Here is a 14,882-nt window from a genome sequence, read left to right on the forward strand (position 1 = left end):
ATATTTATACAGAGTAGACATTTGCCAGATATAATAATATTTTAGTAGGAATGTACCAACCATGCTATGGTTTGGTTATATAAATAACAAACCACCCCCATATTACAAGTCTGAGGAGACTGCAACCCCCCTCCCCCGCGGCACATATCATATGGGTCAGTTTTCCAGAGATGGTAGTGAACATGTCTCTTTAAAACCAAAGAGTAACAAGATGACTCCTTCTATGCTTGACAGATAACTAAATAAGCACTGACCAGCAGATATAAAATTTGTTGTTGACAAATAATATTAACACCATCAAAAAGGGATAAAACACATAACTTAGCATCCAAAGTGACCTGTTTGCTAATAATAATACTAATTTCTGTTGCAGCCCGCTTTCAGAATTTATGTTATATCCCCACTACATATGCTAGCATGTTCCTCATATTTTATAACCCTGCTAGCATTAGGGGGAGACCAGATCTTACAGTATGAGCTAGTCGGACTGGCGTTAAAAACCAGTGGTGGACCACCTTCAAAATATCCTCCTGAATGTTAGCTGACATGGACCTAAAGTGGGTGAGTGGACCAGATCTTAAGCCATTGAGAATCTTTCAGTTCGCCTGTAGGGTCCATCTCCCACATTGATTTCCAAGTAGCATGCAGAGAGAACTGGGATTGTAACAGTAACAGGTACAGTATAACAATGAGAGACCCTGCTTTTTGGACCACTTGCTACATCCAGATGTTCATAACATCGTTGTGTGGCTGGACAATGCACCACAGGATCTTTCAAGATGATGTTAATCTTGTAGATGTGAAGCCAGTCTAAGCCTGAAGCTGTCAAACTTTCCAAGAGTTGTAATTCTGTAAGTGGCACATTTTTTAAATAATAGACTTGCAAGTGGTGAATTCCCACTTTATAAAGAATAATAGATATAACAGATTTATATTGGGCCTGAACTTGTGCTCTACAGGGAAATGGGATTGAGCTTGAGGGTGTGGAGGCTAATTTCTCAAACCATCTGTTCCACACCTCCATAGTACTGTGTGTTGAAAGGATTGGAAAGAGACTTCCTTGTCAACCTCATCTGGGGCAAAAGTGGAGATTACAGTTAAGAGCAGGCATCCCCAAACTCGGCCCTCCATATGTTTTGGGACTACAACTCCCATCATCCCTAGCTAACAAGACCAGTGGTCGGGGTGATGGGAATTGTAGTCCCAAAACATCTGGAGGACCGAGTTTGGGGATGCCTGGTTAAGAGGGAGGAAAAGGAGTCTTATGTCCCCAGCATGACCCAGGATGTTACTGTTGTTATTGCAGAGTCCTTTGCACAACGGAATGATGAACAGTACGTGCCACATGCTTTATGCTGCTTTATTTTCAGTTCAATGTAGAGAAATTACAAACATGCATCTTGCCTCTGCTGGAGCAGAGAAGCAACCGTCCTTCTCTTCGGAATAAAGAAACACCGAGAGAAACAGTGAAAAACAGGAAACCAGTGTACGTCACATCCAGCTTCCCATTCCTGTGGGAAAACCCAACAGTACTCTGACTGTGGAATGTAAACATTGTCTTGTGACAAGCACTCTGCTGCACAGTGAAGAGAGCAGAAACCAACATCCTCCCCCTTTCCGTGAACATCACTGGGCAGCGTGTTCGTACAATATCAGTACAAACCCAACTTCTGTACATAGGTACAGTGTTGATCCCTTGATACAATCTTGGACAATACATCAGCAGGAATTTCATTACCTGGCATATAGGACACCGTTACAAGTCCCTTCTGAATATATTCCCTAGCATGTTGCACCTTCAACTGCAAGTGCTTCGTGCTTTGCTTACAACCTTCCGAATTCAGCAAAGCCAAACATGCTTTGTTGTCCTGGTAAACCTGGATTGGACATTTGACAGGAATTTTCATGTCTTTGCACAATTGTAACAACCATTCACAATCCTTAAGTGAATAAGACAGTGCATTCAGTTCAGCTTCACAAGTACTTAAGCTAATTGTTGTTTGCTTCTTGCATGACCAATCAAATAGACCCTGATTGTACATGTAGCAAACTCCAGACGTACTTTTCCTGTCTGTAGTGTCACTTCCAAAACTTGCATCTGCAAAAATCTCAAGACCACCAGACTTCTGATTGTTAAATCTCAGTCTGTAATGCATAGTGCCTTTCAAATAGCGTGCTATGCGTTTCAGAGCTTTCCAATCCTTAACAGTAGGATTGTTAACTTGTCTGCTTAGCAAATTACAGCTAACAGCAATGTCAGGTCTTGAACATCTGGCAATGAAGTTTAGCTTGCCTAGCACACTTCTGTACAGTGTAGTGTCAGAAAATGCTTCTTCAGTGTCTTCTACCTGATAACCTGTTGTCATCGGTGTGTCTACAGGGTTAGCATCCATCAGGTTCAGTTTGCTTAACACATCAGCAATTTTCCGTGACTGGTGTACTAGAATATTACCACTTTGATCTTTCTCTATTTCCAGAGATAGGTAGTTGTTTACCTCACCAAGATCTTTCATGTCAAAGTGCTCTTTCAGTTGAGCTAGGGCGTTATTGTACATTGTGACATCTTTCCAAAAGAATAAAATATCATCAACATAAAACAAACAATACAGCTTCTTTTGCCCCTCCTCTTTGACAAATACACATGGATCAGCTTTCCCTTGCTGAAAACCTAGAGAAAACAATGCTTCAGTGAGTTTTGTGTGCCAACACCGTGCACTTTGTTTGAGACCATAAAGGGACTTCTTCAGAGCACAAACAAATCCCTGTTTTACCTGTACGCCATCAGGTGGAAGCATATAAAGTGATTCACCTAGAGATCCGTACAAAAACGCTGTATTCACATCGTGGTGACTAATGTGAAGATTCTCCTCTGCAGCTAGCTTGAGCATCAGCCTAATGCTCTCATACCTCACCGTGGGTGAGTAGGTCTCATGATAGTCTTCACCTGGTACCTGTGGAAAACCTCTGGCTACCAATCTGGCTTTGTGTCTGACTATCTTGCCATTTTGGTCAGTCTTCGCTTTGAAGACCCATTTGCTTCCAAGCAGTTTCATTCCTGGAACTACTGGAACTAGCTCCCAAGTTTTGTTCTTTTCTAAGGAATCAAGCTCAGCCTTCATGGCATTTAACCATGGCTCAGCTTCCTTAGAATCCAAATCCTGGATTTCTTGGAAACTTGAAGGTTCAAATACCTTCTTGGAGCTTTTAACAGCTGCTACTGCTGTCTTAGCAAATTCATCAGCAAATCTCTTTGGAGGTCTGCCTTTTGTGGCTCTTTGTGACCTGCGAATTAGCCTTTGGTCTTCAACACTTTCCTCTTCCTTCTTAGGAGAAAAGTGACCTATTGTGAACAATGGTTCTTCCAATTCCTGATCAGAGCTTTCAGAGGGTCGCATAGAGGCTTTCGCACTCTTGAAATCCTCTGAAGTATCCGATTCAGTTTCAGACTCAGAATCAGAACCTTCATCAGTGGGTGTGGGTTGTTTTTGCTTATCCTCAGTCTCATCACTGTCATCAGGATAACATTGGAAAATTCCCACATTCTCCCCCCACTTGGCATTGTACTCAACACTTCTTGTGAGCTTAATTGTCTTAGAGTCAGTCATCATTATTCTGTAAGAACCTTTCTGATAACCTAGAAAGATACCATGCAATCCACGTTTGCCTAATTTGGAGCCTTGTGGTGAGTGAATCCACATGTCAGAACCAAAAATTTTCATGTGTTTGATGTATGGTTTCTTGCCAAACATCTTCTCATACGGGGTACAACCAATCGCTGAAGATAACCTGCGATTGTAACTGTAAACAAAACACGAGAGAGCTTCGGCCCAATAACTCTCTGGAAGATTGGCATCATGCAGCAAGGTTTTTAACCCTTGAAGCAATGTCTGATTTGCCCTTTCGCAAAGTCCATTCTGCCATGGCGAGCGAGGACTGGACAAATCGTGTTGAATTCCTTTCTCAGTCAGAAAAGCTTCAAACTGCTGAGAAGTGAATTCTCCCCCGCGATCTGTGAAAAGAATTTTTATCTTCTTACCATGCACATTTTCCAACCAAGCACAGAATTCCTTGAACCTTGGAAAAGCCTCTGATTTCTGCTTGAGATTGTACACATAAATATACCTGGAAAATGCATCAATGAGAACCATGAAGAACCTATTGTCACCCAAAGAGGGCGATAGTGGACCAACTAAATCAGCATGAACAACCTGGTATGGTTCTGTAGCTTTCCTACTAGACACCTTACCTTTCGCAGCCATTTTCACCTTGTTTGCTGCGCATGCCTTGCACTTCATGTGGTACCTGCAGGGTTTAATAGTCATACCTTCAACCAAAGTAGGCATTTTAGATACTGCCTCAAAATGCAAATGACCAAATTTCCTGTGAAAATCATGAATACATCCTGCATGCAAACTTTTGTTAGAACCTGCAATGCAACAAGTATCATTCTGCACAACATCATCATAATACAAAACAAACAAACGATCAACACATTCAGCATGCAATACATAATCGTCTTTCTTTGTGATGGTGCATTTCTTGTTCTTGAAGGAAACGTCAATGTTCCGTTCATTCAGCTGCATAACGCTGAGAAGATTGTGTGTGGCATCTGGAACATAAAGTACATCCTGTATCGATAAGTCCAAACTGTGAAGAACAACAGTTCCGTAGCCTTGACTGGGGATCGTGTGGTCATCCGCCTGGTGAATCGCACCTTCCTGCGGTGTAAAAGACACGAACAGTCTCTTATCGTTGCACATGTGGTGGGTAGCTGCTGAATCAACAACGAAGAAAGATCTAGACGTCTTCTGGACCTTTGCAGCCTTTGGAGTGAAGCGTGAGACCATTGCCTTGTGCTGCGTTGTCCTGGACACTGGACCTTTGCCTTTGCTATGGCCTTTTCCACGCGATGAACTTCCGCTGCGCTGCTCTGTCTTGGCCCTGGGATATCTGCATTCCCTCTTCATATGGCCTAGACGTCCACACGAGTAGCATTTCACTGCCTTCAAAGCTTTGGCGCCCTCTGGTGGTTCCACTGCATTCTGGGATGACGTCTGTGAAGACTCCCCTTTATCCATGCAGCTAGCACCCCGGCGATCTGCTTCATTCTGGATCACGGCAGTAACATAGGCTACTGTGAGCTGAGCAGTTGGTTGAACAGCAATCTGAGTGGCAACGGACTCCCAACTTGGACCCAAAGAATGTAGTATCATGAAGGAATACACAGCCTCTGGAAAGTTGAGTCCTCTCTGTTGCAACTCGTGTCTCAGATTCTGCATCTCCATCAGATGTGTACGCACATCTCCACCTTCAGCAAGAGCCATACCATGCAGCTTGGCATAGTAGTACATTGAGGAACCAGCTTCTGTCCTCAAGTGAGCCTCTCTTAAAGAGTTCCAAATTTCTTTGGCTGTGGTCTTTCCACGCAACAGACAGAGCTCTTCTGGGGATACTATCAATGTAAGCGTTCCCCTTGCTTTGGAATCCTTAGCAATCCATTCAGCTGTAATTGGAGCTGGGGGGTTGTCTGTAATAACATTGAACAGACCTTCCTTCCGCAGAATTGCCTCTGCATACTGCACCCACTCCGTGTAATTTTTCTTATTGAGCTTAGGAATCCCAAAAGCTTCAGCCAGCTTTGCATTTGCCATCATTGCTGCTTTAATCGAGCTGCGTCACAGTACAGCTTCCAAAAGCACTTGTAAAAAGTACTTTCACTTTTCCAGCCATCCAAGCCTGTTAGCTTGTGCCTTAAAGCCCTTGCCTGTTTCGCGGCAAAACGGCTTTTAAAAGTACAAAGTCCAGTCATAAAGCCATAAACTAGAAACTGGCAGGCTGCTCCGGAGCATGAGCACATACCTTCATCAATCAAACTTGACGCGCAGAGCAGATAACGCGATCCGTTCCTCTGTACCTCTGCCGGCATTCCTCAGTTTGATTTACGTCTTTCTGGGCCCGGAACCAAAATGTTGTTATTGCAGAGTCCTTTGCACAACGGAATGATGAACAGTACGTGCCACATGCTTTATGTTGCTTTATTTTCAGTTCAATGTAGAGAAATTACAAACATGCATCTTGCCTCTGCTGGAGCAGAGAAGCAACCGCCCTTCTCTTCGGAATAAAGAAACACCGAGAGAAACAGTGAAAAACAGGAAACCAGTGTACGTCACATCCAGCTTCCCATTCCCGTGGGAAAACCCAACAGTACTCTGACTGTGGAATGTAAACATTGTCTTGTGACAAGCACTCTGCTGCACAGTGAAGAGAGCAGAAACCAACATTTACTAGATCTAAAATCATGGGAATGATCTGCTGAAGTTGGAGGGCTTTTTGTTTTGGCACCCACGACCCAGGTTCCAGGAGCCTTTGGGCAAATAGTTTCTAACACTGCATTAGAGGTGTCTAAAATGTATATTTTACAAAGCAGAAGTGGATAGAGATAGGCCTTTGCCCTCTCATATTACGCTAGAACTTAGGGTTATACAGTGAAAGCTGAAACATCAGTACAGGACAAAAGGAAGTGCTGCTTTACATAGTGCATAGTTAAACTACAGAATTCACTCACGACTTTAAAAAGAACTTAGATTGATTCCTGGGGGATAAAGCAATCAAATCTTGATGGTTATATACTCCTTGCAGGATCAGAGGCATGTGTCTTTGAATATCATTTGCTGAGGAACAACAGCTGGAGAGGGCTAATCCCTTCATGTCTTGCTTCTAGGCTTCCCATAGGCATCTGGTCCTGGGGGTGGTGGAATGGAATGCAGGACTAGATGAGCTTTTGGTCTGATCCAGCAGAGCCTTTTTTATGTTCTTATTATCCATGGCAATTGTCAATCCATGAAGTTTTTCCATCCTAGGAGAGGTTCTATTTCTACCTCCCTCTGACATTTGAATGTAGATTGAAAGAGTCCAGATCTTAACTGTTCTTCCTTCCATGACGCTTAAGGTATGATTCAGAAGGTCTGGGGTGGAGTGTAGACTTGCCTAGGTGGACTTTCAGGTACAGCTTGGAGTTGGTTATATGTATTTGTAATGGTATGGAAAAAAGCTGGTTCGCATGAAGTTCTTGCACAGGCCATCGACATTCTCATACACAGGTCTTTGTGTTGGGCTTGGCTGAAGACATTTTGGCACCTGGGGCAAACCACACAGTAGTGCTCCCCCCGACACCCACACCAGGGAAGAAGGAGTGAGTGAAAATCCACATCGGGAACAAGATGGGGGGATCAAATCAACCCCATCAGATGGCTGAAGTGGGAATCAAAGCCACCTCACCTTGCCCCATGGGCAGGCCAGCTCTGTATGGAATGGTTATGGCTGGAAAGTCATACAAGTAGATACAGCTGCAATCACCAAAAAGAGCTTCACAGATTTGCTCACCGTGAAATGTATTTGGCCTACTTTCACTGTGGCCCAAGAAACGGCTGTGCTACTGTGGTTAACTGGCAGATGTGCATGAGAAACCATGAAGCAAAAGCTACTCCTTTTTTGTAATTGTGAAGAAAATGTTTCCTTCAATTAACTTGAAAGCTGGCCTTTGGATATGGGCTACTTCTTAGCAGTTGAGTATGATGTCATTGGGTTAAGGTGCTGTGTTATCTAGGTTTATTGTGCTTTAAGATCAGGGAGGCGGTGTGCTAATTGGGAATTAAGTAGCTTCAGCTGTGGGGAAGTGCAGAGTCAAAGTACCAGAAAGTTCTAACTTCAAAACCTTCTACAGGTAATTGGTTCTGGGGAGTCACCCTACTTACTATCCTTTTTACAATAAAGCTAAGCTTACTCCTGATCTGTTTTTATTACGTCGTCTCTCTCTCTAATAGGCTATAACTGGTAATGTCAATGCCCTGCAATTTGTATAGGGTTGGGAGAAATTAGCATTGTTATTTTATTTGGGTTTATAATTTCTAACCACTTTGTGAATTTGATTTTCTAACGGTAGTTCTTATGTTGGGTCCCATTTTGTGCTGCTATCTTTAGTTTTGCTATTTATCTCGTTTAAAAATATTATTTATTATTTAGTAGGTGTCTCTCTACTTGGTACTAAATCCAGTTCCTAACTTGCTTGCTCACTTGCTACTAAATAAGTTTGCGACCCTGAGACTCGGGCAGCAGAAAGCCTTCTTTTTGGCTCTTGTTTCTCTGGAATCCTGCTGGTGTCTAGTAATGTCTGAGAGCCTCCTGACACAGGCTGGACAGAAGGAGTGGTAGCAGTGTAAGTTGCAGGGTTGATGTTGCAGGACCAAGTGACTGAATCACCAAGATCTGGATTCTGGGTTTGGGGAACTGGACTTGACTGTAATCAGTTGCGTAACTTGAGAAGAGTATTTCTTAATAAAAGGAAAGTATATGGGGTTTTCTTTGGGTGAGCGGGAGGTGATTTGAAATTAATGATCCACAAGATTTTGGAGAGGGTTTTTTCTTTAAAAAATAACTGTTTATGGTGCTGAATGGGGACCACTTGAAAGGGCCACAGTGAATTCAGAGTTGCTTGTGCAGAACAGTATCAAGAAGGTCTGACTGCGTTGGTGCTTGAACATAGAACAGCTACTTGAGAAATACAGGTAAACTGTGGCTTAAAAGAGGTACTAGGGGCTCTAGTGTTATCTCTTGAACAAGTTAAGAAAGCGAATAGAATGGAGCACACATGTGAAAATGGTGAACTTTTAGGTAACAATCTGCTTCCTCCCAGCCACAACAAAGGTGTAAAGAGCCTTGGAGAGGAATGGTTGGCTCAGAGAACTCTTGTCAAAGGTGGTAAGGAAAGCTCACCATGCAGGAAGGTGAAGTGGCTGGAACGACTAAAATGGTTAAGTTAGGCTATCTGTAGAATCTGCCACAAGAGGGTGTTACAGTGCTTATTTCCTAAAGGTACCAGTTGCATCAAGCATACTTGCGGTGTGTAAAACCTATGATTTATACTAATCCTTTTGAGGAAACTTTAAATCAGTTCCAGCTACCAAAATCATGCGCCATCCATTAGCTGATTTCTGTGTTCATAGAATTTTAACACTTACTACTACTGACTTGAGAGTTCAGCAACATTCGCCAAAAGTGGTCTTCAGGTACTAGTCAGAACTTCATATGTTAATATACATATAATATATCAAAGCTGTTAGAAATGAAACAATTGGAACAAACATAATAAGATTAAGTGTATAAGATCAATAGAAAGTTTCTGAACTTTTTTCAAAAATAGAAAGGATATAGGAACTGCTTAAAGACCAGAAGAGGCAATGGGGCTTGGCAGAGTTGTCACAAGGGAATTCAAGTATGAGACACCACTGAAAAGACTATCTTTGGTACCTGTCAATGGACTAGACATTTACAGTAGGGACTGTAGATAGTTATCTGTCTGGGACAGTGGAGTCATAAAGCCCTCAAACCCTATTTACAAGTACCGGTACCTTCTCTTCCCCTCTCCTCCCCTTGGCCTTCCTGATCAGAACAGAAAACCCAAGTCCATTGCATGTCTTGCCACATGTTTTGTACAGTGGTACCTCAGGATGCGAACGGGATCCGTTCCCAAGCCCTGTTCGCATCCTGAACATAATGTAAGACGTGACCATGCGCGGGTCGCGTTTCGCCACTTCCGCGCATGCGCTTGACGTCATTTTGACCGTCTGCGCATGCGCAAGTGGCGAAACCTGGAAGTAATGTGCTCCGTTACTTCTGGGTCTCTGCGGAGCGCAACCCGAACGCGCTCAACCTGAAGTGTATTTATCCCAAGGTATGACTGTGCTAGACATCAGTGGCAACAGGCCCATGGTTGCCATAGAGGCCATGAATTCCTGAGCAGCCCCAGGCAGAAAGGCTTCAGTATGGAAGTATTTGAAGATGACTAACTTTGAAGATCTCGGGACCACCCTAAGACCATCTCAGCCTGATCAAGCAGAGAGACTGTTAGGCAGTGGTGTGAATGGTGCATTAACAGAATCCCAATTAGGTCTCGAGAGCCCAGTACCAGATACAGTTTTGAAACCGAGAGACTTCTGTGTGTTTTTTAAAAAATAATCTTGATTGAACATACAACACAAACTTATACAACAATACACCATATTAAAAATTGTACAAACTGCATACACATACTTTACAAAGAAAGGAAAGGAAAAGGGAGAAGATAAAAGATAAAGGATGAAAACAATATAATTCTCATTGTACTATATCTCATTTTGTTATTTTATGCACAGCATCTTATTATTTATGTTCCCGGTTCTTTTCAAAAAATTCTATTATTTATACCTAAATGTTACAAGAGTCAATCAAGGTCTGCCAGGAGGTTTTTGCTATCACAATAATTTTTCAAATACTCTTTAAATACAATCCATTCTTTATTCACCTGTGAAACTGAGAGACTTCTGAGTGGGATTTTTTGACAGAAGAAATGTATCCTTGTGGACAACAATAGCCACTCCTCACTCAGATCACCCAGTTGATTTAAGAATTACTCTGTTTTTAAGCGTATTTAACTGAGGGGGAATTTTTTGCCTTGGAGGCACCCAGCCAAATGAGGGAAATGAAAATATTCTGTTGCTGACTTGGATACCAAGAAAGAGGAGAGGTACCTCCTTTTTCTCCAGGTAAGTATGTAAGAGTTGGTAATGTAACTCTTCAGCCCAGACAGAAGTGGGGAAATGAGGCAACAATATGACAGTAATGCTAGAATTGGGACATGGGAGGAAAAGAAGTGGGTGGGAGGTTGTCATGGTAAGGAGAGAAAATGCACGCTAGCAAGAAGCTCTTCACTGGCAAACTGGGTGCATAGAGTTTCTGGACATAGTTGCTTACATTGCTCATTAGCAGTCCTTAAAATCTTGCTATCTTTTTCTCTTGCAGAGTATTATAATTGAAAGAGCATCTGTTACACTTGTGGGAAAACATACTTCATATTTGGATTATTATAGTTACTGTTTCAAGACGGAGGAGGACTTCACAACACCACCCAGAACTGGATTTTCACCCTAGTTCAGCAGCTTTGCTGCTCACTTAAATACAGATGAATGAAGACCCCATTTGGAAAGGCACCAGGTCAGCGGTCCAGAGCTGATCCAGGTAAGTAATGTCTCTTAACACATCCCACAGGTGGATAAGAAATTTTGGTGACTGCAGATCCCTTTTTTAAAAACCCCCACTCCTTTGGCATATCAGACACACCTCTTGTGGAAGTCCATGTGCATAGAAGCCAACCTGCACAGGATTGGCACATTTACATATTTGGTCTACAGACACCAGGCCATTATGTGCTTGTGCCATCCAGCTTGTGGATGTTGGGCATTCTGATTGGGATGGGGGTCAGTTGATGGAATTGCAATTGCAAGTCCACTTACCACCAGGCATAGGTAATAATATTTCTGTAATACTAGCATACACCTGTTTTCAATGTATCTGCTACTCTCCAAACTGAACTACTCTGGTATGGCAAGTCTGATATTTATTATACAGTGCCTCAAATGTGGTTTTCAGAGATGAGAGCATGACGGGGCTTGCCCACAATGGTCTAGGTAAAAATAAATATAATTTTTTTAAAAATAAAATAAAATAATATATACTTGGTTGTATTCAGTGCTGCCTGTGCATGAGCAAAGTGGACTTTGCTCATGCAACAGGACTCCAGTTTCCTCTTCTCCCCTCTGTGTGCCCTCAGAATTGCTCCAGAGGGTTGAAGGAGCCTCTGGAGCAGGCTTTTGGGACGTGTAAGGGTCACAGGGGGGAAGTTGAGGAAAGCAAAGTCTGTTACTGCTTTTGCAACATTAGATTCTGCCCAGTATTCTAAACTCTGTGAAGGCTGCATATTTGCATTAGTAGTGGACAAGGTGTATAAAAATCAATGATTTAAAAAACAATATTTAAAAAATCAGATTTTTTTATTTAAATTGGATTTTTAAAATAAAATGTTTTTGGAAGCAAAATATAACTAAAGATTTTGTATTTACGTTACACTATAGTTCAAAGGCTATTCATCAGGAAATAAGGATTTGTTTTAAGTTTTTCATGTGTGCTTAAACTCAGTCTGGTGTTTTGTTTTGTTTTGCTTTGTTTTTAAAAAAATGTTTAACCACATCAGTTAACAAACATGGATACATTTGCAATAATGTTATTGTTTTAGTTAAATAAATTTTTATTAAGGAAATGATTTTTTCTCTCTTTACAATAAAGTACATCAGAAAAGTTGTCCAACTATAAACAGTTAACTTATTAAACCTCACCATAATTTCATAATTATCTGTCTATGTATTTCTAATAGTATAACCAAATCCAGCAATTTTTGATTTAACTGTAAAAACTACTCTGAAAAATTATTATTACAAAAATGAAACAGTCCTCTGGTTGTCAATATTAAGATGATACCAGCAAGAATGAGTCTTTCTGTAAAAAATGATTTAAATCAAGCCTTACTGACTAGTGATTTAAATCGATTTGATTTAAATCAAGTCCACCCTGGTGGTGGAACTTACCAGACTAGCTACTTCATATATAAAAAAAACTGGTCCAGCATTAATTTAGGCTAACTAGAGTGCTCTGGCAGTTCATCTGCTGTTTTGGTTGTAGCTGACATAAAACATTCCTAATAAGTGAATCAGAGTACTGCTTTATGCAGAATTAAATTAGTAATTCTAAAATTTACTATATTTGTTAAGTTAAGGCAAATATACAGTATTGCTTCACCTTTACATACCAAATTTAAGTTGGGGAAGTTGCACACATGGTAAGCAAATATACCAAAGGAGCTTTTAGTGATGTGCTGGCATTTAAAGTGGGTACTTTGGGGTGGGTGGGTTGTGAACTGGGAGGAGTGAATGTCTGCTTGCGTATTCTAATTTTCCAGAAACTACCGCATTTTTCGCTCTATAAGACGCACCCAAACAAGAAAAAAAACCTCTCCATCTCTGCACAGCACCTCTCCAGCGAAGCGGGAGGAGAAATGGAAGGGGCTCCGTTTCTCCTCCTGCTTCGCTGAAGGGGCACTATGTAGCTCTCCCTCTCTGCGCAGCGGCATTCGCTCCATAAGATGCACACACATTTCCCCTTACTTTTTAGGAGGAAAAAATGTGTCTTATGGAGCAAAAAATACGGTACTTAATATGAAAATGCTTCTGCTAAAGCTTCTATCAAAGTAGAATTGAAATAGGCCTAGGTATATGTGAGGACAAACGTTGCAATAACTTGGTTCCCTCAGTTTATATTGGGGTATGTCCCAATTATTTGGACCCTTTCAAAACATAGTGAAGAGAAGCCCCTGTGTGCACCATGTGTTGCCAAACAAATTTAATTGAAACAGTGGAAATTCCTCCTACATGAATAAGATTTCCTCATCTGTATGTAATTTAACATATTGCTATCTTGTGCATTAATTCAGCTGCTAGTCTTCAGTTCTAATAAGTCAACAGGAAAAACAGCTTGCTGATTCTCAAGGTTGGAAATCTGAGTTGATATCCACTCCTACTCCACAACCTAGGGTGAGCGCTGTAGTCTGAAACTTTGCCATCCGTAAAACATAGATAAGTGTCTTGTGTTGAAAAGAATACTGTGAGAATTTAATGTCAAGGCATCTGTTTGCACAGATCATGAGCGTCATCGGCACTTTTCTAGAAGTTCTGGGTCCTTCACAACACTAGCCTCGATGCTGTTGCATGCTTCGTTAATACTGAAAAACTATTACAAGTCAGAGATAATACCTAAGATTTCTGCTCCATCTGGAGCACTGAACTAATTAACTTGTTCAGATGAAGATTTGTGATCATCCTCTATGTAATAGGATCTTCAGTTTTTAACTAAAATAATCTTCCTCTGGGTTTTACCACAAGTATGTTTTGATGCTCCTATATCCCTGCAGGGTATTATTTCTACTCTCAAGTAAGAATAACTTTTGGGTAAAGGTCTTAACACAGTGTCTCTAAGAGTGCAGGTCTGTTACTCTCCCACTCTCACAAAGTCTTCAAGTTTATTTTCTGGGTTCATCTTAATATTATCATTCATCATTTATATATTAATGCCTTCAGGTGCCCATGATTGGCTTTATTTGCAGTTTTTAGTTTATTGAAGATTAGAGAATGACTTTAAAAATAATAATTCTTACTATCCTTGGGAGCTGTGTGTAGAAAGTTGGGAAGTTGATATAATAAATAATAAAGACTACTTGCATATCAAAACATATGCATATCATCTCTCAGAACTGCAGTAGTTCAGCATATGAGGATTTCCCTTGCTCAAAAAAACAAAACAGACAAGGATCAACAAGTAGCAGTTACAGTCATACCTCATGTTACGTCCGCTTCAGGTTACGTGTTTTCGTCTTGCATCCCGCGGCAACCCGGAAGTACTGGAATGGGTTACTTCCGGGTTTCGCCACTCACACATGTGCAGATGCGCTATAACATGCTTTGTGCATGCGCAGAAGTGCCAAATTGCGCTGCGCACCTGCACAGTCGCAGCACTCCGAGTTGTGGGCTTTTCACGTTACGGACGGGCCTCTGGAACAGATCCCGGCCGTAACACGAGGTACCACTGTATAGAAAAGAAGCCAAAATTAGACACTGACAGGCTTTGTGCCAGTTCCCCCCCAAAGCCTAAGGTACTAGGCAGAAAGTCAGTATTCCCTTATTGATTTCACACTGTTGACCTCGGGGCAGGTGTGGATCCAGCCAATGAAAAAGTTTAATTTTGAAGCTGCCTCTTCCAGGGTGCTAATTTTTAATGCAGATAAAGAGTATGTAGCTATTTGATTGCAGATATTTTTATTTAGACAGGTACTTATCACAATGCTACACATTGGATGGATGGAAAGTGTACTGGTCTCAAGAGATGATGGGTGCAATCCATATCTCTAGGGCACATAAATGGTTTCCTTGAATATGCACATATGTCCGCCTTGAAGCTAATTT

General features: G+C 41.5%; 1 protein-coding gene across 2 annotated transcripts in view; it reads left to right on the forward strand.

Annotated features, from left to right (window-relative positions):
• The window catches only part of SPIN1 (spindlin 1), a 38,219-nt gene that overhangs the window by 11,951 nt on the left and 11,386 nt on the right, over positions 1 to 14,882 (forward strand). Inside the window, exons 2-3 of one of the 2 annotated variants that reach the window (XM_082241665.1) lie at positions 10,837 to 11,052; positions 13,358 to 13,457. Coding sequence is in view for 1 of the 2 variants with exons in the window: in XM_082241664.1 (XP_082097790.1) it covers positions 11,001 to 11,052 (52 nt within the window). In the remaining variant the exon portion in view is untranslated. The remainder of the gene's footprint in view (positions 1 to 10,836; positions 11,053 to 13,357; positions 13,458 to 14,882) is intronic. The other variant, XM_082241664.1, reaches the window with a different exon arrangement.

Source organism: Podarcis vaucheri (genome assembly GCF_965113315.1).
Source record: "Podarcis vaucheri genome assembly, chromosome: 11".
Classification (NCBI taxonomy): domain Eukaryota; kingdom Metazoa; phylum Chordata; class Lepidosauria; order Squamata; family Lacertidae; genus Podarcis; species Podarcis vaucheri.